This window comes from Macaca fascicularis, chromosome 8 (genome assembly GCF_037993035.2).
Source record: "Macaca fascicularis isolate 582-1 chromosome 8, T2T-MFA8v1.1".
NCBI classification, from domain to species: Eukaryota; Metazoa; Chordata; class Mammalia; order Primates; family Cercopithecidae; genus Macaca; species Macaca fascicularis.
This window is the reverse complement of record NC_088382.1, coordinates 76051095-76078418: the sequence shown is the minus strand read 5'-3', so window position 1 is coordinate 76078418 and position 27324 is coordinate 76051095. Positions and strand designations below refer to the sequence as shown.

The window sequence follows — 27324 nt, the reverse complement described above, 5'->3', positions numbered from 1 at the left end:
TATTTCCTTAAAATCAGTGCTCATGTATGAAAAATTAATTTCCTGTGGTAATCTTCATATGCTGGTCAAATCTCCAAGTACAGTATAATAATCTGTAACATAGCATTTAGATGGGTAATTAATATAAAGCACTGGCTCCACTTAGTCTTCCCCATCCCACCTTGTCTCATCTTAATTTGTTTTCTTCTTCCCTAAAACCAGAGTATTATGCTCTGGAGGCATTTTGTCTTTTTCCTTGCCAGTGAGGATTGGCTCCTCTGTTCTTTTAAACATCCTTATATAATGTAGATTTTAAAATGTAAATGTAAAGTTAGCTAATAGTTCCTTCGAAGAAAAATTCTGTTGGCAAAAGTCATCAAACTTGAAATCCCGATTTATAGTCCACACGAGGAAATATCCTCAGTAGTGGCTATATAACTTGCCAAACCCAGTTCAAAATGAAAATGTGAGGTACCTTATTCAAAAATTAAGAATTTTAAGACAATAACAGCACAGCAGCAAACAAAGTGGTAGAAATCTTAGTACAACAAGGCAAGAAAAAGAAACAAATGGAATAAGGATGTGAATGGAAGAAATCACACTGTTTCTATTTGTAGATGATATAATTGTCTGCATAGAAAATCCCAAGGAATTTACACACTCACAAAAATCCAAACTGTTAAATGAGTTTAGCAAAGACATGGGATACAAAGGCAACACAGAAAGAAATTGTAAATACTTGCAATGAACAACTGCAAACAAAATTAAAACCAACGCCACTTACAATAGCTCTCTCCAAAATGAAATACTTAGGTACTCATTTAACAAGACATACTAGCTTTGTACGCTGAAAGCTACAAAATGTTCATGAAAGAAATCAAATGAGACCTGGGTAAGTAGAGATACATACTGTGTGATAGATTGGAATATTCAACATAGTAAAGATGTCAATTCTTTCCAAGCTGATCTACAAATTTAATGCAATTTCAATAAAAATCCCAGCAGGATTTTTCTGTAGATATAGACAACTTGATTCTAAAATTTATATGCAAAGCAAAGATACTAGAAGAGCCAAAACAATTTTGAAAAAAAAAAAATAAAGTTGGAAGAATCACACTACCTGATTTTAAGGCTTACTTTAAAGCTGCAAGACAGCAAGACAGTGTGGAATTGATGAGGTCACATTTCTCTGTCTGATGAGTGGCAACAGAAGAACTGTAGACATTTTGGGGATTTGATCAAGGGGATAAAGAGTTAGGGATAGGTTTCAGTTGAATTTAGTGGGATATGTTCTTGTGGTTTGCAGCAACTCTGTGTGTAGTTAATTATTGTTAGCCCTACGAGTGTAGAAATGACTTTAGGTAGATTCCTACACATAGATCAATGGGACGGACTAGAGAATACGGGAATAGGTCCATAGAAATATGACCTTTTTTTTTTTTTTTTTTTTTTTGAGACAGAGTCTTGCTCTGTCACCCAGGCTGGAGTGCAGTGGCTCAATCTCTGCTCACTGAAACCTCTGCCTCCCAGATTCAAGCAATTCTTGTGCCTCAGCCTCCTGATTAGCTGGGATTACAGGCACCTGCCACCATGCTCGGCTAATCATTGTATTTTTAGTAGAGACAGGGTTTCACTGTGTTGGCCAGACTGGTCTTGAACTCCTGGCCTCAAGCGATCCGCCAGCCTCAGCCTCCCAAAGTGCTGGAATTACAGATGTGAGCCACCCTGCCCAACCCTGGCCAACTGATTTTTGGCAAAGAGGGAAAGACAATTCAATGAACAAAGGATACATAGTAGAAGCCATGTAGAGGATACATAGACCATTTTCAGCAAATGGTCTTAGAAAAATTAGATTCCATATTCAAGAAAAAAAAAAAGAGTCTGGACCTAAACCTCACACCTTATATGAAAATTAACTCAAAATGGGTCATAGATCTAAATGTTAAACATAAAACTCAAAAACTTTTAGAAAACATTGGAGAAAGTCTTTATGACATAAAGGTAGTCTGAGTTCTCGACATAACACCAAAATAAAGCACAATCAATTTAAAAAGAACTGATAAATATGATTTCATCAAAATTTTCCTCTGCAAAGAAGCAGGAAAAGGGCGTAATAATATGTGGATACCACACTTTTGTAAAACAAAAAAAATTTACACAAAAATTGTGTAAATGTAATTGTGTTTTGGTACCCTTGAATGGTGCCTGAGGGTGGACTGTAGAGTTAATGTGGACTCGACGCCCTCCTTTGGTGGTTGAATTTTTATGGGCATCTCTTACTTATAAACAAAGTCCTAAACCACAGGCAGCTTTCAAATGAGCAGCTGGCTGGAAAAGCCATGCAGAGGTGAGGGTTGATTCCTCAGATTCCTCCCAAGTCTAAAATCCTAAGATTTTATGATTAAATCCTACCTAAGAATGAAGGATTCCCCAAGTAAGAAAAAGTTTGCCATTTTTTAATTAAGTTTTAGTATCACTAAAATAAGATTCTTAAAGCCCTAATGTCATACCAGTGCCTTCTAATGGATTCAAACCTTGATGAATGCTGTTTATTCTTTATCTTGAGTCACTTGATTTTTAAGTGGCTAGTAGACTCTTTCAAGTGTATTTTCTTAAAGAACCTTAAGTGGGTTCCCTTCTTTTGCAGAGCGGATGCAAGTGCAGTCCATTTAATGGACCACAGTCCAGAAAGCTTAGTCTTCAGATGAAGTCTGATTTTTCATTCTTAACCAGCCTGAACTCTGGGTTAGTGGAGTACAAACGTGAATCTAGCTAATACAACTAACTGCAAATAAGGCACAGTTCCTTAAAAGGAAAGGGTAGATCCAAGAACAGTGCTGGATTTACTGCACAGTTAATAAAACTTAAGCTCAAGGATCCTCACCTGTGCACAGCCTTCCAAGGGCCTATTGGGGCCCTAACGATGTATTCATGTTTTTTGTAATTTGCAAAAGAAAGATATTTTGGCCACAATCAACAAAAACATCTCTTTCCACTTTGACTTCCCTTCTGTCACATTTCTCTGTCTGATGAATGGCAACAGAGGAACTGTAGACATTTTGGGGATTTGATTAAGGGGATAAAGAGTTAGGGTTAGGTTTCAGTTGAATTTAGTGGGATATGTTTTTGTGGTTTGCAGCAGCTCTGTGTGTAGTTAATTACTGTTAGCCCTACGAGTGCAGAAATGGCTTTAGGTAGACTCCTACAGCTCACTGTGCCAATTCACTTGCTGAGGGGACATGAAAATCTAAACCAGACGTGATGTTACACAATGTGAATGTGTCCATTGGGCTCCGATGCTGGGAGTATTAGATGGAGTAAGGACAACAAGGTTTGAAATGTACAAAATCAAAGGTGTTCTGTGGAAAATTCCTCCAAATCTTATATCTTCTATATGAAATAAATTATATAGGTGTTTTCCTGAATTTGACAACAATCCCTAAAAATGTAGACAACATTATCAATAATGAGTCATAAAGCTGAAATAAACTTTTCTAATTTACCAGTAATAAAACTTTTTGATCAAACATGCTAGAGGAAAGGCAGATTTTTCTATTTTTTTTTTCATAGAAAATATTACAAAATGGCCAGGCGTGGTGACTCACGCCTGTAATCCCAACACTTTGGGAGGCCAAGGCAGGAGGATCACGAGGTCAGGAGATCAAGACCATTCTGGCTAACACGGTGAAACCCCATCTCTACCAAAAACACAAAAAATTAGCCAGGTGTGGTGGCACATGCCTGTAGTCCCATCTACTCAGGAGGCTGAGGCAGGAGAAATGCTTGAACCCGGGAGGCAGAGGTTGCAGTGAGCCGAGATCTTCTACTGCACTCCAGCCTGGGCGACACAGAGACTTCATCTCAAGAAAAAGAAAATAAAAAGAAAATACTACAAAATTATTGCCCTATTAATATGAAGAAGCAATCAATGGATGTGTAGCTGCAAAACCTCAGGGGAAGCATATTGCAGAGGTGTACCAGAGAGTTAATTAAACAATTGCTATTTCTCTAGATTTTGTGACATTTATGGTATCCTTAAGTATTTAAGCCTTGCAATTTGTTGTGATTTCTTTTTCTCATTCTACATATATATTCACTTTCAGATTTAATTTTGTGTTCTTTTTCTTAAAGAGGTTTGCCCAAATTGTGTAAATTTCAAGTCCCACAAAATCTGGATCCCTGCATATGAGCTGTTAAATATTTAGAAATAAGATAAAGCTTTTCCTTTTGGTTAAGAATTCTTAATAACATAGTCAAACAGAATCACGGTTTACTTTGTCCAAGATCTGACCTCTGTGATGGAATTGATAGCTCTGGGGCGTCAGAGCTGAGCACAGTGAGAGACATGGAGATTCATCACCAATCACCCAGCAGGGAGGAAATCTGGGTAGAATCTGGCACCTAGTATGGATTTCTGTTCCAAAAAAGAAATCGTCCACAAAGAAGGTCTACTGAAATGACCTGGTGGAGTTTTTATCTCATTTTAAACAGGAAAGACTGAGGTTGTTCAGAGAAGTGTGAAACACTGGATTGGGGATATCTAAGTTCAATTCACCTAGGTTTGGTTTTCCCACTGTAAAGGAAAAGTTCAGTTAGGTTGACCCAGTGGAGGATGTTGAAGATACTCCCCTATCTTGCTGTCTCTTCTGGTCCTCTGTCAGTGACTGAGTACTGGGCTGGGTTGATGGATGTTATGGGAGATCCTGTGGTCTATGGGGCTAGCAATCCCTGACATAATCTTGTAACAGTTTCTCTCCTTCACAAGAGCAGATGGGATTCAGACCCTAGGATTGTCATTCTTAGGCAAGCTGTGTCAACGTCGTGGACCTTTTCCTGAAGAAACAGATATTCCATGCATACATTACTCCTTAACCCATTTACTTGTAATCCTGCTTGCTTGGTCTTCTTGGTGTATATGCCCGCATTAAAAGATTAATTTGTCCTTTTATATCTCAAATAAAGGAAAGGAGAGTTATAATTCGGCTTCACCATGGGCCCACAATTTGGCGTCAAGGTCAGTAATAAAAAAATGGTCAGAACACCACCTCTGTTTGCTGGACTGGCCACCTATAGGTCCCCACAGCAAGAGGTCCCAGGTTTCAAGAAAGCCCCTTCTGTCCTCTCTGAGCTCCCAATCCTTAAAGAGTCTAGGAGTCTGCACAATTCACATGATTGAAGACCCCTTCCTCTGAGCTAGAGTCAGGGTGGTTAATACCTGGATATTACTTAGCACTGCATTTCATAGGGAATAAAACGTGTGTGGAAGCCTTTAACTGGTCTCTGATGCTAGATGACCTGGAATTTCCGTTTCAGTTTGATCAAAAGAATCAGAGTACAATATAGTCCAGAAAAGTAAACTGTTCCTAATTTTAGCGGTTCTGATAAAAATGGGCCACTGTCTGAATTATCAAGTAATTCTTTTATTTGGCTGTCTAGGTTTTTTTGAGGATTCAGTGATGAAGTCTGTACTCCAGGATAACTATGAGAGAGAACAATGGGAGAGAATGACAGGAGGATCTTGGCTGTAAGGTGGAGCGGGACAATGGCAGGTCTGACCCCAGCTTCTTTAAACAAAGGCATTGCCCAGAGGCCATAAAGTATTCCTGGTGCTGCGAATCCGTGAGCTCTCATCTTTCTTTAAACTTTTAAATTTTTTTCATTTCTGGATAGAATGAACTTGAAGAATCAAGTACTACATCACAGTCATGCATACACATGGACATATGGAGGTGGGTTAGCAAAGCAAATAGTCCCATACTTGATGCTGGTTTGAGGCTACTCCTGAAAGAAGCTACATTTCAGGTAAAGAAGGACTTCTCTCTCCTAGTTCACCCAAATTCATAATCAAGTCGTTAAAAAGAAGCAAAGTCAAGGGTTGGTGACTTTTTTTGATGCCCACTTCCTTCTATTCCAAAGAGGATCCTAAAGGAACCGGCTGAAATGCTTTTTCTGCAAAAAATTTCTACCTTGGTTCTCCTGCCCTGAGCATTTTCATCCAATCCTCCCTGAATCCAGTGCTCACTCTCTTGTAATGAGACCTGAATTGTATTTCCTTTGTTTCATCATCAGCATATTTCATGATTTTTCTTTCTAATGGCATCAGGAACTGCTTTTCTCTATGCCTGGTAAAGGTATCGGTCTTTTCATTCTCCTCAGAAGCTGTACCAAAGCTGACAGTCTGTGAGGTTCCAACCATTTGGTTGTGGGAGCTCTCCTACTATAGTGATAGCTGTCTCTGTGGGACCTGGTGCTTGCTCAGGCCTATGAATGGACACTCACTACCTCTGCTCTCATTGTACCCCACCTTTTTCCATGTCGGATTTGATCTGTGCCTCCAGATCCTCTGGGGACACGTAGAAGTCCTCTTCTGGCACTGATGACTTGGGCCGGCAATGCCCACAGCAGCAGTTGCAGCAGCAGCACAGGCAGCAGCAAAAATAGCAGCCTGTCAAGAGGCCAACGATGACAAACAGGGCCTAGGGAAACAGAGGCAAAGCAAAATGAGGATGAGGGGTGATGCGGTGAGGGGAGAACCCATGAAATCAAGTCTGCACCCAGTTACCCCCAGAGACCTGAAGACTTCACAGTTCACCCCACAGGCCACATCTTCACCCTCATCCTTACTCCACATAAGAACGATTTCACTTCCTTGGAAATCAATTTCCTGGTAAAGTTTTGCCTAATAAATTAGACCCAGAGGAAATGACTTGTAGCCAAAGTAATAAAGTATGGAGTTTCTTTTTTTATTCTTAAGCTATATGGTGATCATTATTAAGAGCAGAGCGAAGCGAGACAAAAACCAAAAAACCAACCAACAAAACCTCTGCAGGTCAAATGAGTTAGCAAGCCCCCTGCCCAGAGGAACTGAATCATCCTCACCAGAATGATAAAGAATGAACTTTCCAATACCTCCCCCTCCTACACTCACATTCCTACTGGTCACCAAGTCCTGGAGAGCTTCTCTCCTCAAGTCTCTTGTATCCTCCCTCATGCTTTTATCCTGGCCAGCAGGGCTTCAGAACAGACCTTCAGTATGTCTAGTCTGGACACTTTAGCAGCCTCCCAACTGGCCTCCCTGCCTCCCCTCTGGCGTCCCTCAAATCCATGCTGTGCATTGCTGATAGAGTGAACTTTCTGAAATACATGTTCTCTTGAACCCATGCAATGGCGCTCCTGCCTCTGAGATACAGCCAAGTTCCTTATGATGGTGATCTGGCTCTGCCAATGCCTCCCTGCACCAGCACAGCCCCGTTCTTGCCTTTCCTTGCCTTATAGCTCTGCTCTCCCTGTGGATTCATCTGTCTGGACTTCCACCTCCCAGTTCCCCAGTCACCTAACAAAATATCCACCTGGTGTGTAAGACTCATCTTAAAGATCCCTTCTATGACATCTTTCCTGATCCTGCCCCAAACAATGACTCCCTCCTTTGTCCCCAATTGCGTTTCATGCAGACTTCTACTTTGGTGCTTTTTTTAAGTGATATTTTTAGAACATTGATCAGTTTATAGATCTGTCTCATTGGACTAGACCATGAGCTTCCTGCAAGCTGGCACTGTCAGCTAGTCATCTTTCAGTTCCTCCTACTGAAGGACTTAGTGCCTGATATGTGTTAGATGCTTATAAAATACCAGCTGAATTAATGATTGTATCAAGTAATAAACAGACAAATTATTTGCTCTGCCTGGTGAACAGCAGCAGGATTTCCCCCAAAACATAAAAGGTTTGCTCGCTGTTTGTTATAGCTAAAAATTAAAAGAAACTCTCAACTCCTCCAATGTGAAGTTATAAAAAGTCAGTTTTTGTGAATTGAGCAAAATCAATTTATGATTTTTATCAAAAATATGCAATTTGGAGTAGAAAGAAAGGGGTTTATACACCTCTAATTAAAACACAGATTTTGGCCGGGCGCAGTGGCTCAAGCCTGTAATCCCAGCACTTTGGGAGGCCGAGACGGGCAGATCACGAGGTCAGGGGATCAAGACCATCCTGGCTAACCCGGTGAAACCCCGTCTCTACAAAAAAACAAAACAAAATAATCCAAAAAAAAAAAAAAAAAAAAAAAACACTAGCTGGGCGACGTGGCGGGCGCCTGTAGTTCCAGCTACTCAGGAGGCTGAGGCAGGAGAATGGTGTGAACCCAGGAGGCGGAGCTTGCAGTGAGCTGAGAGCCGGCCACTGCACTCCAGCCTGGGCGACAGAGCCAGACTCCGTCTCAAAAAAACAAAAACAAAAAAACCCACAGATTTTATCTAATTAAGGGAGCAAGAGGGATAAAGAGGACTTGTATGCCTGAGTACTTCTTCAATAACTTCAGGTAGAAATCTTTAATGCTGACAGCCCTCACCTGCCCCACTCGTGCTTCGTAGCCCTGGACTTCATCTCTGACTCTGGCCCCAGGTGTGAGGTGGAGACTCTGGTGCCTTGGAGTAGGGGAGCTTCAGTCACATCCTCAAATATATAATCTCTTCGCTATGGAGAATTTACATTTTCGTAGTCTTAGGTAAATCACTCTGAAAACAACGACAACACCCGCCACCTCACTGTCTCCACACCCTCCTGTGCAGTGTTCTTGAGCCATTGCCCCACGAAACTCCTCCCTTTTTTTAGTTATTTTTGTCTTTTTTGTTTCTACTATGCAATTCCCATATTGTTCTCTTCTCTGAACTTTTCTTTTCATTCATATACTGTTTTGTTCTTTATTCCAACTGTTTGCCTTCTGTGGAAATAACCTTGCTTTATCCCTTACAGTGCTTAGTACAGAACTAGGCACAAGTAGATGTCTAATATTTTTACAAATAGTAACTTTGTGGTACACTGATTCATTCATGTCATGCATATTTAACACATGATTGCTACATGCAGGGCCACTCTGATGGGCGCTGTGAAACTGGGCTTTGGTACAAGGAGAAGGTAAAGATATGTTTTTTGTGGTCTCATGTTTAAAGAACCACACCAGGAATTATGTTGTGTATCTCTCACACTACTGGGCAGATTCTGCTTGTTCATATTAATTTTGATCAATTTTTTCAGCTTCCAGAGCAAGGAAATTTATTCTCATTTTTATGCAGGCAGGCCCTGATGTGCCATCAGATGGATATGTGTAATTATCTGGACCTGCCTCTGTAGTATCTTCCCATGGAACAATGTCACGCCCAGAGGTTTGGTTCCCAAGCAAACCCACAAAAGCTTGTACGGTCCTATGAACATTCAATCTATTGTCATAAATGACATTGTCAGTGTGTACACTCTCATTCCAAATTCCAAATCTTCTCAACAGGAACTTGTCTCTCCCCTAAGTCTTCAACAATAGAGAAAGGGGTTTCAAATGGGAATCCCAGGTATCCCCGAGAAACAGAACTCTGAAGACTGTAGTAAGCAAATTAGGCTAGGTTGCAAGAATCCTTTTGCATGCTGATGTACAAAAACATATTCTCTCTCTTCCTGCATACATAAAACTCAATTTAGCAAGATTTAGTGGAAAAAAATAGCAATCAGATACTACTATTAAACTTGCCTTTTTAGATATTTAATAATTATTATTATGTATTGGAACTTATATGAATGTGAACTGTCCACAAAATATGTTGATGGACTACATGTATGACCCATGTGTAAATATACTTTTATCAGAAGATAAGGATATTAATATTCACAAACAAGTAAAAACCATCACCAAACATATATATATCAGAGATTCCTAGGAAACCAAACAAAATTTACCACACAAAAGTCAATTCTGATTGCACTAAGCCCTTAAAAATGTCGCCTTTTTCTTGACTAGGTATCCATTTTGCTCTCTGTCCCCCTGTCTCTGCCTTTCCAATTCCCTGTCCTCCACTAGTAAATTCTCACATTTTCCCCCTCATTTCTTTCTCCTCTACCTCACAGCAGGCTCCAAGTGAGTCTCTGACATAATTACCACTCATTCTCCCCAGTATTGTGTTTGCTGATGTAGCCTATGCTATAGATAGTAAAGGACATGGCTAAATTTGCCCTATAATAATTTGTTAAGCACTTGTCACACTAATAAATTATTTTTGGTTTTGAGCAATGAGTCAGTCCTTAATTAGTCATTATAAAGAGTTAATCTGAAGCTCCAAATTCAAATATAATTAATGTCTAGAAGTATTTTAAATCATGTTGTATCTTACAATTATTTGTTGAGCTAAACCAGAAATGATCCTAAATAATAGCACTCAGTGGAAGCAGTATCTCCTTTTATTTACCAGAGTTTAATAGCAGGAAGGTTAGACTTCCTTTGAGATGGAATCTAAAAGAGTGATTAATATCATGGTGTTACAGGAGATTGTTTGTGAAGAAAGGAAATTCAGATTCACCTTTGCCCACCAGCTCGACAGCATGAAGTAGGTGTTAACATTTTCGTCTCCAAACTGCTCGGCTACGTAGAGTCCCAGCGATCCGTACTTGTCGTATATGCTTCTCTTTGAGATGTCAGTAAGTATTGCGTGGGCGTTGTTGATTTCTTTAAACTTCTCAGTAGCAGCTGGATCATCTGGATTCTTGTCTGGATGGTGTTTCAGGGCCAATTTTCTTTTAAAATAAAAGAAAACAAGGAAAGTGTAATTTGACAAGAATGAACGATGACGGCATTTTAGAAGGGCACTGTTCATTTGTATATTCTTTATTAGTGCAAATACTGTGAAATGGTAAGTTTCAGACTAGCGGTGATTGACAAGTACATTTTCACTAAATGGTGTCCCTTGTTTCGAGTGCACAGGCAAAATAGTACTAATTCTCCCCTCACATTTCCAGAGGAATTCTCAGTATCTGCACGACTGTTGAGCCTGAGAGACATTTGTTGTCGGCAAATCCGCAAAGTGTCTTTTCACCACGAAGCTATCAGTAGCCCACCCCTACAGACCTTTAAGAGTTTCAGCAACAGGATCAGTTTACACCAAACTTCCATTTAGAACCTGAAGAATTTTCCACAATTAACAGAACGTCACAACATATATTCTAAAAGTTCAACTCGGCTATCAAAAAAGTCTCTCTTGAACAAAATTAAGACCGCTTCATCAATCTTCCACAAGCCCTGACTATCTCTTGGTTTTCTGAACAAATACTGTGACTTCCTTTGCATTCAAATGCATATTTGGCCTCTTTCTAAATAGGTCTTTCCACTTAATAATCTATATAAATTTTCTTGTGGGCATAAGGCCTTCTCCTCTGTGGATCAGAAAGCAATTCCTGAGGGACCCTGCTGGAAATTCCACCTGACTCATCTCCCTACTGTGCCTATCATACATCTATGTAGGAACACACCTTAAGCTTTTGTTTATTGTATTAGTTTAGATCAAATTGTTTCATTTTAAACAGTAATGTAAGTCCAGAAGTAAAGCAGAAAAGTAAAGTACACTTTATAAATCAATCTGTATGATAAACAGAACAAATCACATCTATTTTAGGAACTAAAGTATTATTGATTAGGAAGTAGATGAATATTTAAGGAGCTCAGCGTCAGGATGCTTTAAATTACCAAAATATTTAAAAGCATAAATCATGATGGATAATCCATTCTAATCCTAAACTCGGAATAAATTTTTAAAAATCAAACAATGATGGTTCATCTTAAATTTATTGAACCAAAACTTTTTTTTATCCTTTTTGAAAGATATCTGGGGTATTTATAAATTCTTATAGATAGGACCATTGGAGACATGTTTTCTTACATACAGAATTTATAATGAAATATTTGCTAATAGCATAAAATGCCTTTTGTCATTTTTTTACTTTTATGTTTATTTCAGCACTATTGTAAGCATGCTAGAAGTATTAATTTATGAATCCTCACAACAACCCTATGATATGGATATTATAATTATTTTACAGATGAGGAAATGTAGGCACTGAGAGGTTAAGTTAGTTGCCCAATAGCCACACAGCTATTGATGATAATTTATAGAAGGCTTTGAACACAGGCAAGCTGACCTTGACCGCATGCTCTTAACTGCCACTATGCTGCTTCCTATATTTATATTTTTAAATTTAAAAAGCAAGACACATAGAATGTTGAGTAGACCATTGTGAGGATGTTGGCTTTAGTCTGGGTCATGTGGCAAGTCATTGGAGTGTGTTGGGAAGAAGAGTGATATGAACAGACTTTAGCTTCAGAAGGATCACTCAGTCTTGGAGAGGACAAAGGCAAAAGTGGGGAGACTCTTTCAGGAGGTTCTTGTAGTGATCCAGGCAAAAGTTCATGGTGGTGTGGACTAGTGCAGAAGTGAGGATATAGTGAGAAGTGGTTGGATTCTGGAAGTATTTTAAGGGCTAGCTAATGGATTGTATATATGGTGGCAGTGAAAAAGAAGAATCAGAATGGTACCAAAATTTTGACCTGAGCAATTTGAAGTTTGGAGTTACCATTTAATGAGATGCCAAGAGATTTCTTTGTCTCTCTTTCTCTCTCTCTCTCTCTCTTTCTTTCTTTCTTTCTTTCTTTCTTTTTCTTTCTTTCTTTCTTTCTTTCTTTCTTTCTTTCTTTCTTTCTTTCTTTTTTCTTTCTTCTTTCTTTCTTTCTTTCTTTCTTTCTTTCTTTCTTTCTTTCTTTCTTTCTTTCTTTCTTTTTTCTTCTTTCTTTCTTTCCTTTTTTTGTAGTTGGGGAGTGGTTTGGAAGTTCTATTCTGGACACCTTTGAGATGCCTATTAGACTTTCAAGTAGAGGTAGAGAGAAATAAGTCTGAAGCTCAGGCAAGATGTACATGTGGGAGTTCTCAGCAGGTAGATGATGATATTTAGAACCAGGGAATAAAAGAGATTCCCAAGACAGTGAGTCCAAGAAGTAGAATAACTGAGCTTTGGGAAAGGAAAATCAGCAAAGGACACTTAAAAACAAAGGTCAATGATACAGAAGGAAAAGCCCAGAGAGTGGGGGTTCTTGGGAACCAAGCAAAGAATATAGTTCAAGGAGGAGGGTGATCATAATGTGTCAAATGCTGCTCACAGGTCATGGCAGATGAAGACTAAGAATTGACCACTGGGCTGGGCATGGTGGCTCACACCTGTAATCCCAACACTTTGGGAGGCTGAGGCAGGTGGAACACCTGACATCAGGGATTGAAGACCAACATGGTGAAACCCCATCTCTACTAAAAATACAAAAATTAGCTGGGCCTGGTGATGGGTGCCTATAATACCAGCTACTTAGGAGGCTGAGGCAGGTGAATCACTTGAACCTGGGACACAGAGGTTGCAGTGGGCCGAGATTGCATCATTGCACTCCAGCCTGGGCAACAAGAGCAAAACTCTGTCTCAAAAAAAAAAAAAAAAAAAAAAAAAAAAGATTGACCACTGAATTTAGTAATGAAAATTATTTTTGGTGGCCTTCACACACACACACACACTCACCCATGCATGTGCACACACATGCACACAATTACATATATGTCTATATATAGGAAAAAATAAAACAGAAAAGTAAGCAGAAAATGGAAAGTTATAACCAAAATTAGCAATGTATATAGTTGCACATTGGGATTACAGATTCAGTTTTAGTTATTTTTGTTAAACTAAGACTTAGTTTTCGTTAGCTAAGTTTAAACTAAAAACTGAAGCTGGATGTGGTAGTTTACACCTGTAATCCCAACACTTTGGAAGGGCAAGGTGGGAGGATCATTTGAGGCCAGGAGTTCGAGACCAGCCTGGGCAACATAGCGAAATCCTACCTCTACAAAAAAATTTAAAAATTAGCTGGATGTAATGACACATACCTGTAATTTCAGCTACTTGGGAGGCTGAGGTGGGATGATTACTTGAGCACAGGAGTTTAAGGCTGCAGTGAGCTATGACTTGTACCATTACACCCAGCCTGGGCAACAGAGCAAGCCCCATTTGTAAAAATAAATAAACTAAAAACAGGTTTTTGTGAAACTTCTAGTTTTGTTTGTTATAAAAACTCTGCATATTACTTGTGTAACTTTTCCCCTGAACATTTTAAAGCTTTAGTCACAGATTTTGTTCTCTTTGAACAGTTGGAAGTTCAGAATTTGTTTCCTTGAATGACTCGTTACCAAGGAAGGAAAATCTACAAAGCAAGATTTTTTTAAAAAAAGGAAGAAAGGAAGAAAAGTCCTCAAACTGCAACAATACTATGTTGGTCATCAAAAAGCCTTAAGTGGATACCTTAAGCATGTTAATTCTAATGGCTTAATATTCCTGGAATTCTCACTCTGGGCCCTGAAATATGAATTGCAGCATTTCCCCTCCATGGTTCCAAAGATCATGTCTTGGCCAATTAAATGAAAGGGCTGTCACTTCTGCCTTGAAAGAAAGAAATCTCCAGGTGGGCAGATCACTTGAGGTCAGGAATTTGAGATCGGCCTCGTCAACATGCCTGTCTCTACTAATTAGCCAGGTGTGGTGGCACACGCCTGTAATCCCATCTACTTGGGAGGCTGAGGCAGGAGAATTGCTTGAACCCGGGAGGTGGAGGTTGCAGTGAGCCAAGACTGCATCACTGCACTCCAGCCTGGGCGACAGAGTGAGACTCCAAATCAAACAAACAAACAAACAAACAGGAAGGAAGAAATCTCTGGAAAATGCCTCTTTACATACATTTTCTTGTTTCTAGGGCTGCTTCCTGTCATTTTTTAAGCAACTTGGATCTTTGTCAGCTCACAAGGGCAGATGCACCCAATCCATTTATCACACTCCTAACAATGGAGTTGGCAAATTAGGAGAGCTGGAACACCTCCACTTGTAACACATCCAATTCCTGGTCATCAGCAACATTTTGATTCCTCTTGGCAGATACTCTTGGCTCTGAGGAATCCTCGGGAAACATGGTGAGCAGAGACAGCTGCCAAAATTCCACAACCGTCAAGGAGGTGGTCGTACAATGCCTCGCCCTCTTGCGTGTTATCCATAGAGCAAGGAAACAACTATGGAATGTAGGGTTTAAGGAAGTGCTTGGAGTATTTTTAAATAGAATAGGCACCTATCCATTGTTAAGGGTATTTGTTGTCATTTCTACATTGATACTTAAAGTGACATAATATTCAACCAGAATGTGAGCCTTTAATTCTAAATGTCTCTACACTCTTGGTCACCTGTCAATGTGGCATGGCTGTAGCTAATATTAGAAACAGCATTCAATGCCTCTAATTCCTACTTCAGAATCTAATGACAGCTTTCAACTAAAATGCATAGTGAATTTAATTAGTGGCAGATAAGATAAACATGTGGTTTATAGTTGTAATTATCTAAAGCCCTCAAGATCTTCCTATTTTGAGGCAGTAGCATAATTCTAAGAGTTACGATGTTTTGCTCCATTATCTTCCTTGCCCCATCTAACACTTAAAGATGCAATCAAATTACTACTACCTACCACTCTCTACCAGTCTCTGAGTCACCTGAGGCCTGATTCTAACCATGATGTCCCAGCTCTTAAAATATTTTAATATTTGTCAATCTCGCGGTTTATATGAGGCTGTTATACATACCATTTGGATATTCTCTAAGTGTATTTTAGTCCTTTACAGATTTTTACTTTGGTTTTTAAAATTAATTTGTGGTATTTTAAAAATGCATATTCTAGATATGAATTCTTTGTCAGTTTTATGTATTGCATATATCTTCTTCCATTCTGGGGCTTTCTTGTTGTTTTACTTTATGGTATCTCTTGGTAATCAGAAATTCTTTATTTTAATTTACTGAATTAACCAATCTGTTCCTCAATTCAGGAAGATATTGTTCTATAAACTCTCTATAACTCCACAATCTTTATAGCTTTTCCTTTCATATGGAAGTCTATGGCCCATTTACACCTGACATTTTAATGTGCTGGAGGGTAGAATTCTAATCTCACTTATTTTATATAGATATTCCACTGTTGCAGCACCATTTATTAGGAAAAGGACATCCTTTCCATGGATTTCTGGGATCTCTATTCTGTTCCATTGGTCAATTTGGTTATTTCTGGGCCAGTAACAGTCTTACATGTGATGCTTTAAAATATGTCTTCATATCTTAAAGAGCAAATTCTGCCATCCTGTTGTTCTTCAAGAGTTCTGTGGTTATTCTGGGTCCTGTACATTTCCACATGAATTTTAGAATTAGCTTGTCAATTTACACACACACACATACATATATACACACACACACGAACACATGTACACACATTCACACAACCGATTGAGATTTTTATTGCAATTGCATTGACTCTATAGATTATTTTGGAGATTGACTTTTGTATTATATGTCCACCTATTTTGATCTTTTTAATGAATTTTAAAGTTTTATCATTTTTACCTTTATGTCCTATGTATATTTTCTTGAATTTAGTCCTGGGAGCTTAATTTTTTTGTGGTTTTGACATTTAAAAATGTTCGTAATTATTCATTGCGGATAAAAATAATATTTTTCTATTTTTATGCTTAGGTTTGAAATAATTGTTGTATGTTGATTTTTTATCCTTCTAACTTCCCAAGCTCATGTCCAAATTTTATTAAATTATAAATTCTTTTAAATTTTCTACATAGACAATTATATAAGCTTAAGTGATAATTGGATTTTTTTCCCTTCGAATCCTTATATCATTTACATTTTTTTCCTTATCGTACTGCCCTGGCTAAGACCCTCCCAGTACGATGTCAAAAGTGGCTGTAATAGGTGTCCTTCTTCTGAATTCACTAAGAATGAATGGATTTTGAATTTTATCAAATGTTATTTCTGCACCTATGTAGAAGATATGTTGTTTCTCTTTTGGTCTGTTAATACGATTGATTGAGTTTTTAAATGTTAGATGAAGCTTATGTTTCTGGGATAAATTCATTTGGTCGTTATGTATTTTTAAAATTTATTGCTGGGCTTGGTTTTCTAATATGTGCATTAAACTCTATAAATTTTCCCGTAAGTGCTATTTTGACTGCATTTCACGTCTTAATACGTAGCATTGAATTATAGATATTTTATAATTTTAATTATGGTTTGTTATTTTTAGCCATGAGTTATTTTAAATTATACCTCCTAATTTTCGAACATACGGAAAATTTCCAGCTATTTAAAAATTTTGCTCTCTACCATAATTGCATTGCTGTCAGAGAACATATTTGATATGATTGAAATGTTTTAAAATTTGAGACTTGCCTTATGTCTTATTGCTTTTATAAATGTTCCATGTGTGTTTGCAAAGGATATATATTCTATTCCTATTGGGTACTTTGTTTTTATAGTTTTTGATTTTGTTTGATAATTGTTTTGCTCAAATCTATATCCTTAGCCATTTTATTGATCAAGCCAGATGTGTTAAAACTTTCCACTATGACTGTAGGTTTGCAGATTTCTCCTTAAAGTTCTGTCAACTCTTTGTTTTGCATATTTTAGGCCATGTGTTTTAGAAGCCCATAAACTTATAACTGTTATATATTCTTGTTGAATCATTTTTTTATTATACTTTAAGTTCTGGGGTACATGTGCAGAACATGCAGTTTTGTTACACAGGTACACACGTGCCATGATGGTTTGCTGCACCCATCAATCCATCACCTACATTAAGTATTTCTCCTAATGTTATCCCTCCCCTAGCCCCTCACTCCCTGACAGGCCCCAGTGTGTGATATTCCCCTCCCTATGTCCATGTGCTCTCAATGTTCAACTCCCACTTATGAGTGAGAACATGTGGTGTTTGGTTTTCTGTTCTTGTGATAGTTTGCTGAGAATGATGGATTCCAGCTTCATCCATGTCCCTGCAAAGGACACAAACTCATTCTTTTTTATGGCTGCATAGTATTCCATGGTGTATATGTGCCACATTTTCTTTATCCAGTCTATTATTGATGGACATTTGGGTTGGTTCCAAGTCTTTTTATTGTGCCTAGTGCTGCAATAAACATATGTGTGCATGTGTCTTTATAATAGAATGATTTATAATCCTTTGGGTATATACTCAGTAATGGGATGGCTGGATCAAATGGTATTTCTAGTTCTAGATCCTTGAGGAATTGCCACACTATCTTTCACAAGATCGAATTAATTTACACTCCCACCAACAGTGTAAAAGCGTCCCTATTTCTCCACATCCTCTCCAGCACCTGTTGTTTCCTGACTTTTTAATGATCACCATTCTAATTGGTGTGAGATGGTATCTCATTGTGGTTTTGATTTGCATTTCTCTAATGACCAGTGATGATGAGCATTTTTTCATGTGTCTGTTAGCTGCATAAATGTCTTCTTTTGAGAAATGTCTGTTCATATCCTTTGCCCACTTTTTGATGGGGTTGTTTGTTTTTTTCTTGTAAATTTGTTAAGTTCTTGGTAGAGTCTGGATATTAGCCCTTTGTCAGATGGATAGATCGCAAAAATTTTCTCCCATTCTGTAGGTTGCCTGTTCATTCTGATGGTAGTTTCTTTTGCTGTGCAGAAGCTCTTTATTTAATTAGATCACATTTGTTAATTTTGGCTTTTGTTTCCACTGCTTTTGGTGTTTTAGACATGAAGTCTTTGCTCATGCTTATGCCCTGAATGGTATTGCCCAGGTTTTCTTCTAGGATTTTTATGGTCCTAGGTCTTACATTTAAGTCTGTGATCCATCTTAAGTTGATTTTTGTATAAGGTCTAAGGAAGGGGTCCAGTTTCAGTTTTCTGCATATGGTTAGTTAGTTTTCCCAACATGATTAATTAAATAGGGAATCTTTTCCCCATTGCTTGTTTGTGTCAGGTTTGTCAAAGATCAGATGATTGTAGGTGTGTGGTGTTATTTGTGAGGCTTCTGTTCTGTTCCATTGGTCTATATATCTGTTTTGGTAACAGTACCATGCTGTTTCTGTTACTGTAGCCTTGTAGTATAGTTTGAATTCAGGTAGCATGATGCCTCCAGCTTTGTGCCTTTGGCTTAGGATTGTCTTGGCAATGCAGGCTCTTTTTTGTTTCCGTATGAAGTTTAAAGTAATTTTTTCCAATTCTGTGAAGAAAGTCAGTGGTAGCTTGATGGGAACAGCATTGAATCTATAAATTACTTTGGGCAGTATGGCCATTTTCACAATATTTATTCTTCCTATCCATGAGCATGGAATGTTTTTCCATTTGTTTGTGTCCTCTCTTATTTCCTTGAGCAGTGGTTTGTAATTCTCCTTGAAGAAGTCCTTCACATCCCTTGTAAGTTGTATTCCTAGGTATTTTATTCTCTTTTTAGCAATTGTGAATGGGAGTTCACTTATGATTTGGCTCTCTGTCTGTTATTGGTGTATAGGAATGCTTGTGATTTTTGCAGATTAATTTTGTATCCTGAGACTTTGCTGAAGTTGCTTATCAGCTTAAGGAGGTTTTGGGCTGAGGCAATTGGGTTTTCTAAATATACAATCATGTCATCTTCAAACAGGGACAATTTGACTTCCTCTCTTCCTATTTGAATACCCTTTATTGCTTTCTCTTGCCTGATTGCCCTGGCCAGAACTTCCAATGCTATGTCGAATAGGAGTGGTGAGAGAGGGCATCCTTGTCTTGTGCTGGTTTTCAAAGGGAATGCTTCCGGTTTTTGCCCATTCAGTATGATATTGGCTGTAGGTCTGTCATAAATAGCTCTTATTATCTTGAGATACATTCCATCAATACCTCATTTATTGAGAGTTTTTAGCATGAAGGGCTGTTGAATTTTTCAAAGACCTTTTCTGCATCTATTGAGATAATCATGTGGTTTCTGTCATTGGTTCGGTTTACATGATGGATTACGTTTATTGATTTGCATATGTTGAACCAGCCTTGCATCCCAGGGATGAAGCTGACTTGATCATGGTGGATAAGCTTTTTGATGTGCTGCTGGATTTGGTTTGCTAGTATTTTACTGAGGATTTTCGCATCCATGTTCATCAGGGATATTGGCCTGAAATTTTCTTTTTTTGTTGTGTCTCTGCCAGGTTTTGGTATCAGGATTATGCTGGTCTCATAAAATGAGTTAGGGATGATTCCCTCTTTTTCTATTGTTTGGAATAGTTTCGGAAGGAATGGTACCAGCTCTCTTTGTACCTCTGGTAGAATTTGGCTGTGAATCCATCTGGTCCTGGACTTTCTTTGGTTAGTAGGCTGTTAATTACTGCCTCAATTTCAGAACTTGTTATTTGTTTATTCAGGGATTAGACTTCTTCCTGGTTTAGACTTTGGAGGGTGTCAAATTTTTATCATTACAAAGTATCCCTCTTTATCTGTAGTAATGCTTTCTGTCTTCATTTTAATTTTAATAAAGCTATACAGCTTTCTTTTGCTAAGTGTCTGCATGGCATCTTTGCCCCTCCTTTTATTTTCAAATTTTCTGTATTCTTAAATATTAGATGTGTCTTTTGTAAAAACCATATGATGTCGGTTTTTTATTCAGAATGACTTTTTTCTTTTAATTGAAGTATTTGGTCTATATTTATTTTTAACATAATTACTGATATTTTTCAGGTTTAGTCACCATATTCTATTTGTCCCTTCTAAAATATACTCGTATTTCTTTTCCCTTTCCTTTCTTGCCTTCTTGTTGGATTAATTTCTCATTACTCTACTTTTTTTCCCTGTTGGTTTGGAAATTATATATTCTTTTATCATTCTTTTCAGGGTCCTTTGAGATTTCAAAATCCTTGACTAGTGTTAACGTACTTTTGTTTTCCTCCAAAATAATACAAAAATCTTAGAACATGGACACTGTTACTCTCTTCTTAACTTACGTGTTGTTGGTAGCATATACTTTAATTCTCTAAGTCTTTCAAGCTCTGAATAATTATTCTTTCATGAAATTAGCATTTAAGGATATTTTATACAATTAGTATTTGCATGTATTTACTCACATATTTGCCATTGTTATTACTATTAGTTCTTTCCTGCATCTCTGACCATTGATCTGAAATCATTTTCCTTCTGTCTATGAACATTCTTAGTACCTCCTTTAAGTGAAAAAAATCCACTAGGGATTAATTCACAGCTTTCTTTAAAAAAAACTTAATATGTCTTTATTTCACCTCAATTTTGAAAATTTCCCTGGATGTAGAATTGTAGGTTATGTTATCTTCTTTCATCATATTCAAGACTTTGGTCCACTGTCTTCTGGCTTTTGTTATCTTGGCTGAAAAATCAGCTGTAATTCTAATTCTCGTGCTTTAAAAGTAATCTGTATTTTTTCCTCTGGTTGCTATAAAGCCTTTACATCTTTAGATTTTGGAAGTTTTCCTGTGATGTGCCTGGGTATAGGGTTCTTTGAATTTATTTTGCTTGCTTTTATTGAGTATATGTGGTTTAATATCTTTCATGAACCTGGAATATCGACATGTTGTTTTTTCTTTTTTTTTTTTTTTTGAGACGGCGTCTTGCTCTGTCCCCCAGGCTGGAGTGCAGTGGCGCCATCTCGACTCACTGCAAGCTCCGCCTCCTGGGTTCACGCCATTCTCCCGCCTCAGCTTCCCGAGTAGCTGGGACTAAAGGCGCCCGCCACCTCGCCCGGCTAGTTTTTTGTATTTTTTTTAGTAGAGATGGGGTTTCACCGTGTTAGCCAGGATGGTCTTGATCTCCTGACCTCGTGATCTGCCCGTCTCGGCCTCCCAAAATGCTGGGATTACAGGCTTGAGCCACCGCGCCCGGCCCATGTTGTTTTTTCAAATGGCTTTTCCCCATTCCCTTTCTACTCTCCTTTTTAGACTCCACTTGCTTATATCTAACTTAATACATCTTCTATGTTTTTTATCTTTTTCCATTTTTCATCCTTTTGTAATTCTTTCTTGTTAATGAAACTTCATTTTTATCTTGTTAATAAATCTTCTATTTTTAAGTCTTTTTTCATTTTCCATCCTTTTGGTATTTTCTTCTGACCTATCTTCCAGTCAACTCTCTAACCTGGTAAAACCTACCTTTGGGTTTTTTACTTTGGTGATTGCATTTTCTGTTGTAGAGTTTCTGTTTCTTTTGCAAATCTGAAATATCCCTTTCCATAATTTTCAGGATTTAAAAAAAAAATCTCAACCTCATGTTTTATCTTCTTGGTCATGGATAATTATTTTAAGATCTGTATCTGATCATTCAAATGTCTAAAATTCTCATGGTTCTGTTTCTATTATTTCTGCCAAATCTTGTTCATATTGTCTTGATTTGTATGCTTATCTCTGTGGCAAATATTGCATTAAAACATATTTAAGAAATAATCTGAGGACTAAGAATATGTTTTCTTAAACCAGAAAGTGTTTTTATTTCCTATTTTCAGATTTCTGTGGCCTTCGCAAAACTAAGATCATCTTAATCCAACATTAAAGATCACGGTTTCCTTGGCTGCTCAGATGACTCAAAGTTCAGTTGCAGTCCATACAAGACTGGTGTTCCTATTATTTTTTTCTCTGTAACTGACTGCAGTCAAGTTTAAAGTTTAGTAACTTAAAACAACAAGCATTTTATTTAATTGCTCAAATGTTGTCATTAGGCAGAACTTGGTGGGTACAATTTTCAGCTCTGCTTGGCATTGGCTGAGGAGTTGGAGCTGATGGATATGCTCCCAAGGTGGCTTCATATATATGCTGATAAGTTGGTGCTGGCTGTGGTTGGGAGCTCAGCTAGGGCTGCTGTCTGGGGGACTCTGTTCTCTTCCATGTGACTTTTCCTCATGGCTACGTGAGGCTTCTCACAACAAGATGGTCTGGGGGTAGTTAAATTTCTTGAACGGTGGCTAGCTTAAAACAAAAGCAGAAACTGGTAGACCTCTTTAATATTTAGGCACAGCATCATTTCTGCCATATTCTATGGGTTAAATTGGGTCAGAGAGCCATCCCAGATTCATGAGTTACAACACAAGGACATGAAAACCAGTGGGCATGGTTGCTGACGACCACCAAAGTAATTGTCAACCACAGATGATTTCCTTCTAGTTTACCCTTTCTCCTGGATTATAGCACTTCAGAATCTCAGTAAAATTGCAGGACCTTCAACCTTGCTGGGCTAGTGTCCAAGTTGTCTCCTCTTTTCTCTGTAGGGCTGTTTTTTAAAGTCCTGCTTAGTCTTTCAGCTTCTGTTCTCCAAGATCAGGGCCCAGTTAGCAGTAATTCTTTACTCTCAAAGGCTTTTAAGATATGGGGGGGTGGGGGTGGGGGAGGGGTGTGTTCTTTCAGTTTTTCTAGTTGCTGTCAGCAGGAGGAACAATTGGTACAAATTACGTAGTCAGTGAGAACCAGGAAACTCCTGATGATTACTTATGTCTTTGTTGTCTTCTTTCAACTATGTTAATCCCGCCAAAGGCCTTACATGCTATTACACAAATGAGCCAAAGATAGCCTCTGTGTATTGGCCCCTAGCTTTTTAAAAATTTCTTAACTACAGGCTGAAACCCAGTAGCTTAAAAGCCTGCCAGCATCAAAGTTGGATTTTTATACATCTAATTGTTTTTGTATTTATTCTGAAATATTTTTAAAATTTCAATAGCTTTTGGAGTACAGGTGGTTTTTGGTTACATGGATGAATTGTATAGTGGTGAGGTCTGAGATTTTAGTGCATCCAACACCTGAGTAGTACACATTGTACTTTTTTATCCCTCACCCCCTTCCACCCTCCCGCTTCTGAGTCTCCGAAGTCCCTTATATCACCCTGTATGCTTTTGTGTATCCATAGCTTAGCTTATAAGTGACAGCATACGGTGTTTTGCTTTCAATTCCCGAGTTACCTATTTAGAATAATGGCCTGCAGCTCCATCCAAGTTGCTGCAAAAAAACATTATTTTTCTCTTTTCTATGGCTGAGTAGTATTCCATGATGTATATATATCACATTTTCTTTAGCCACTCATTGGTTGATGGGCACTTAGGTTGGTTCTGTATCTTTGCAATTGTGCTGCAATAAGTACATGCATGCACATGTCTTTTTGATATATTGATACATTGTGTTCAGTAGTGAGACTGCTGGATCAGATGGTAGGTCTATTTTTAGATCTTTAAGAAATCTCAATACTGTCTTCCATAGTGGTTGTACTAATTTACATTCCCACCAGCAATGTATAAGCATTCCTTTTTCACCACACCTGTGCCAACATCTATTGTTTTTTGACTTTTTAATAATGACCATTCTTACAGGAGTAAGGTGGTATCTCATTGTGGTTTTAGTTTGCATTTCCCTTATGATTAGTGATGGTGAGCATTTTTTAATATGTTTGTTGGTCATTTGTATATCTTCTTTTGAGAAATGTCTATTTAACACATCCAGTTATCTAAAAAATAGCCCAACCATCAGATTTCTGGCCATGTAGAGCCAGTCCGCTTTACCTACCCTGCAAAAACTCACTGCTCTTCTGCTGGCTCTTGATAAGACAGAGCTTTGTGGTTATAGGATCTCAAGCTTTTATAGCTCTTTGGAGCTCTCTGACTCAGAGACCTGCCATGCTACTGCATGACATAACTAGTCCCATAAGCCCCTGTTTTGACCCCCTCTTCCTGAGAAGTTCCCCCACCCTCGTCTCCCGGATGGTGGCCCTTCACTGAAAACCCCTGGGCAATCTTATGCTGTGAGGGCCCTTCTCACGCAGCCATATCCAAGCACCCAAGCACCAACAAAGCTTATTATGCGTTACTGCCTCTTGTGGTCATATCTTTTCCCTTGATCAGCCCCCAAATCCTTCAAACCCCCTACAACCACTTCATGCACTTACACCTAGTACAACTGCCCTCCCACAAGAAGCTTGAGTACAGTATGTGGCTGAGAATGCTAGCGGGGCTTAGGGACTCAGGAGCCATTGGTCCAGGATTAGTTTCTGTCCTTCATAAGGGACAGAATAGAAAGCTCAGGGCACCATTTGGTTTCAAATTGCAGATTGTGATGCCAGTGCTACCCCTGCTGTGTAATTATTTCTGAAACACCTGCTACCATAGTACATGATTCAAGTACTTTGACCAGCAAGGCCCCACTGAGGACACACTGAAGGCCACATTACACAATCCTATGATTTTCTCACATTTGCAGATGGAATATCTGAGCAACTCACCCCAGCCATTGTTTGAGTGTTCTCTCATTTTCTGGGATGCAGTCACCTTTGTGATTCAAGACAGATGGCATGAGATAACAACAGGAACCATAGATGATGATCTATTTCAGAGAATTGGTCTTTTCCCTCATACAGAACCATATGGAGAGTCAAGTGCTGACCTCTAGTGGTAGTGGAGATGGTGAAACCACTGTATCTCAATGATTGCTTGACAAGTATTGTCCCAAATTTTTACTAGAATGTGTATTAACTTGACTTTATGAGGCATTATACTTGATTTTTTAAATGTAAGTGTTAAAAACACAACAATACTTAATCTTTTTTTTTAGGTAGCTTTCTGGTCATTACAATTTTTTCCCATGGCTGATTAAGAGCCAGGTCATTACCCTCCCTAATAAGGTAGAAGGAACTGGAATATTTGTGCAAACACAATAGATAAAATACATGTCCAATGCCAATCATAAAGCACTGCTTTAGGGCATGAGGACCTGAACTGCTGACACCAGTGGGTCACTGACAGCTTTTAGCAAGCCACTAAGATTTCTGTGTACTGTATAATATAATCCTTTTCCCACAACATACCAGCCCCACAGCTCACTCAGAATCTGTAGGCTGCATACAGTTCAAAACATCTGTATCTGGCTCAAGCTCCCAATAAAAGTTTCTGGGCACCTAACTTTACTATGTTTCCTGGGGGAAAATTTACATTTGTGGTTTTTCTTCAAGCCAGCAATCTCTACTGCTAGAAGGTCAAGGGAGGATAAGACTGGGGTGTAGAAGTGGCTGTATACCCTCTGTCTGATATCTTGTCGCCTACTTTCAATAACAGCTCACGCCACCGATTCTAGTCAAAGCTCTCAGTAAGCACTTGCTCTCTGTAGGCCTTCCTCCTGCCGGCTCCTGGCTTAAGCTCCAGTGACAAAGCTCCAAGCAGGTCCTGGTAGTTTTCAGAAGCAGTTCCTGCCAATAGCTCTTTGCAGGCTCTCAGTGTCTCCAGTCTTTTAGTTTTTCTCAGTGCAAAAACAAACAGCATTATCCTCTGATCTTTATGTCAAGCTCTCACTTTCTTCTTCTTCCTAAACCCATTTTTCCCCAAACTCACTTTTTAAAACTAATAAGGCTGATTTTTCTGGACTGGCAGTCTCACTGACAATTTCCTTAACCATACAGGCTGAATCTTGTGTTCATGCAGTTGAATGCTACTCAAACCATCTTACTCAATTCCTTAATCATTCTGATTTCCTGTTTCAGTCCCAAGAAGATGACATTAGCCACCCACTAATTCCACTCCTGTTTCTGTGCTGACCAGCATTGCTGGAGAAGATTGCACAACCATGCAAACTGGAGCCAATAAATTTAAAGAGTTTACTACATAGAGTAAAATTTAATAAGGCTGAAAAGGTATGTCTCAAAGACAAGCAAAACAAGGGAGAGTATAGTGAGTGGGATAGATGAAGTTGAGCATAGGGTTCATATTAATGAATACAATGAATATATATATAAAATATGTATATTCATCTGTCATAGTATAATATAAATAATTATCCAACACTAAATAGATACTGAGTGAATGAGTGAGTAAAAAGACGTGCATCGTAATGATTCCGGCACCCAGGAATGACTGAGGTTGGCACTGCTTGAAGAACTAAGAGGCCCGATCAAGTGAAAGACTTGACGAGGGAGAAGGGAGGTTACACAGCCCACCGGAAGACGACTCTTCCAAGTGGGCTGTGAGCATGGCCTCACATACTCTTCTTTTCAGTGGAAGATTTTAGAACTCAGGAAACAAATTAGTGCTTGATAGAGATTAATGTCAATTAATCTTGTGAGCTTGAATCATCACTCTGCCTTGTAAATATTTACAATTCTTCTATTAACTATGCATTCCCCTGACATTTACACTTTATTCATAAGCAGCCTCTGTTTTCACCTGTAATTGCTAATAAAGATGGGTAAAAGCACCACAGATTGGGGTTGCCACAGATCATTATGGAAATAACACTCTTTTCTGCTTCTTTTGAAAACAGAATTTGCCTCACTTTGGACTACACTGAGGCAACTCATTTCTGCAGAATTGGAAGCTAATTTCTAGAAAGTTCCATGTAAAGTCAAATGAAAAAGAAGAGTCAACCGAGTCTTCTGCTGTCATGTGAATCAGAATACTTGGTACCGTGTCAACAAGGAGAAATTAAGCTTATCTATGAGGCACAGAGACCCAAGTGCTAATGTGCAAAGTAGTTCACTTTGATTTTTTTTTTTTTTAAGAGTCTGGGTCTCACTCTGCCACATAGGCTGGAGCGCAGTGGTGCAATCATGGCTCACTGCAGCCTCAAAGTCCTGGGCTCAAGAGATCCTCCCACCTCAGCCTCCCAAATAGCTAGGACCACAGGCACATGCCACCATGCCTGTCTA

General features: G+C 38.6%; 1 protein-coding gene across 1 annotated transcript in view; it reads right to left on the bottom strand.

Annotated features, from left to right (window-relative positions):
- DNAJC5B (DnaJ heat shock protein family (Hsp40) member C5 beta) overlaps positions 1-27324 on the bottom strand; it is a 53407-nt gene that overhangs the window by 14515 nt on the left and 11568 nt on the right. Inside the window, exons 2-3 of the mRNA XM_045398339.2 lie at positions 10317-10530; positions 6284-6455 (exon numbers count right to left, since the gene is read on the bottom strand). Of these exons, the coding sequence (XP_045254274.1) occupies positions 6284-6455; positions 10317-10530 (386 nt within the window). The remainder of the gene's footprint in view (positions 1-6283; positions 6456-10316; positions 10531-27324) is intronic.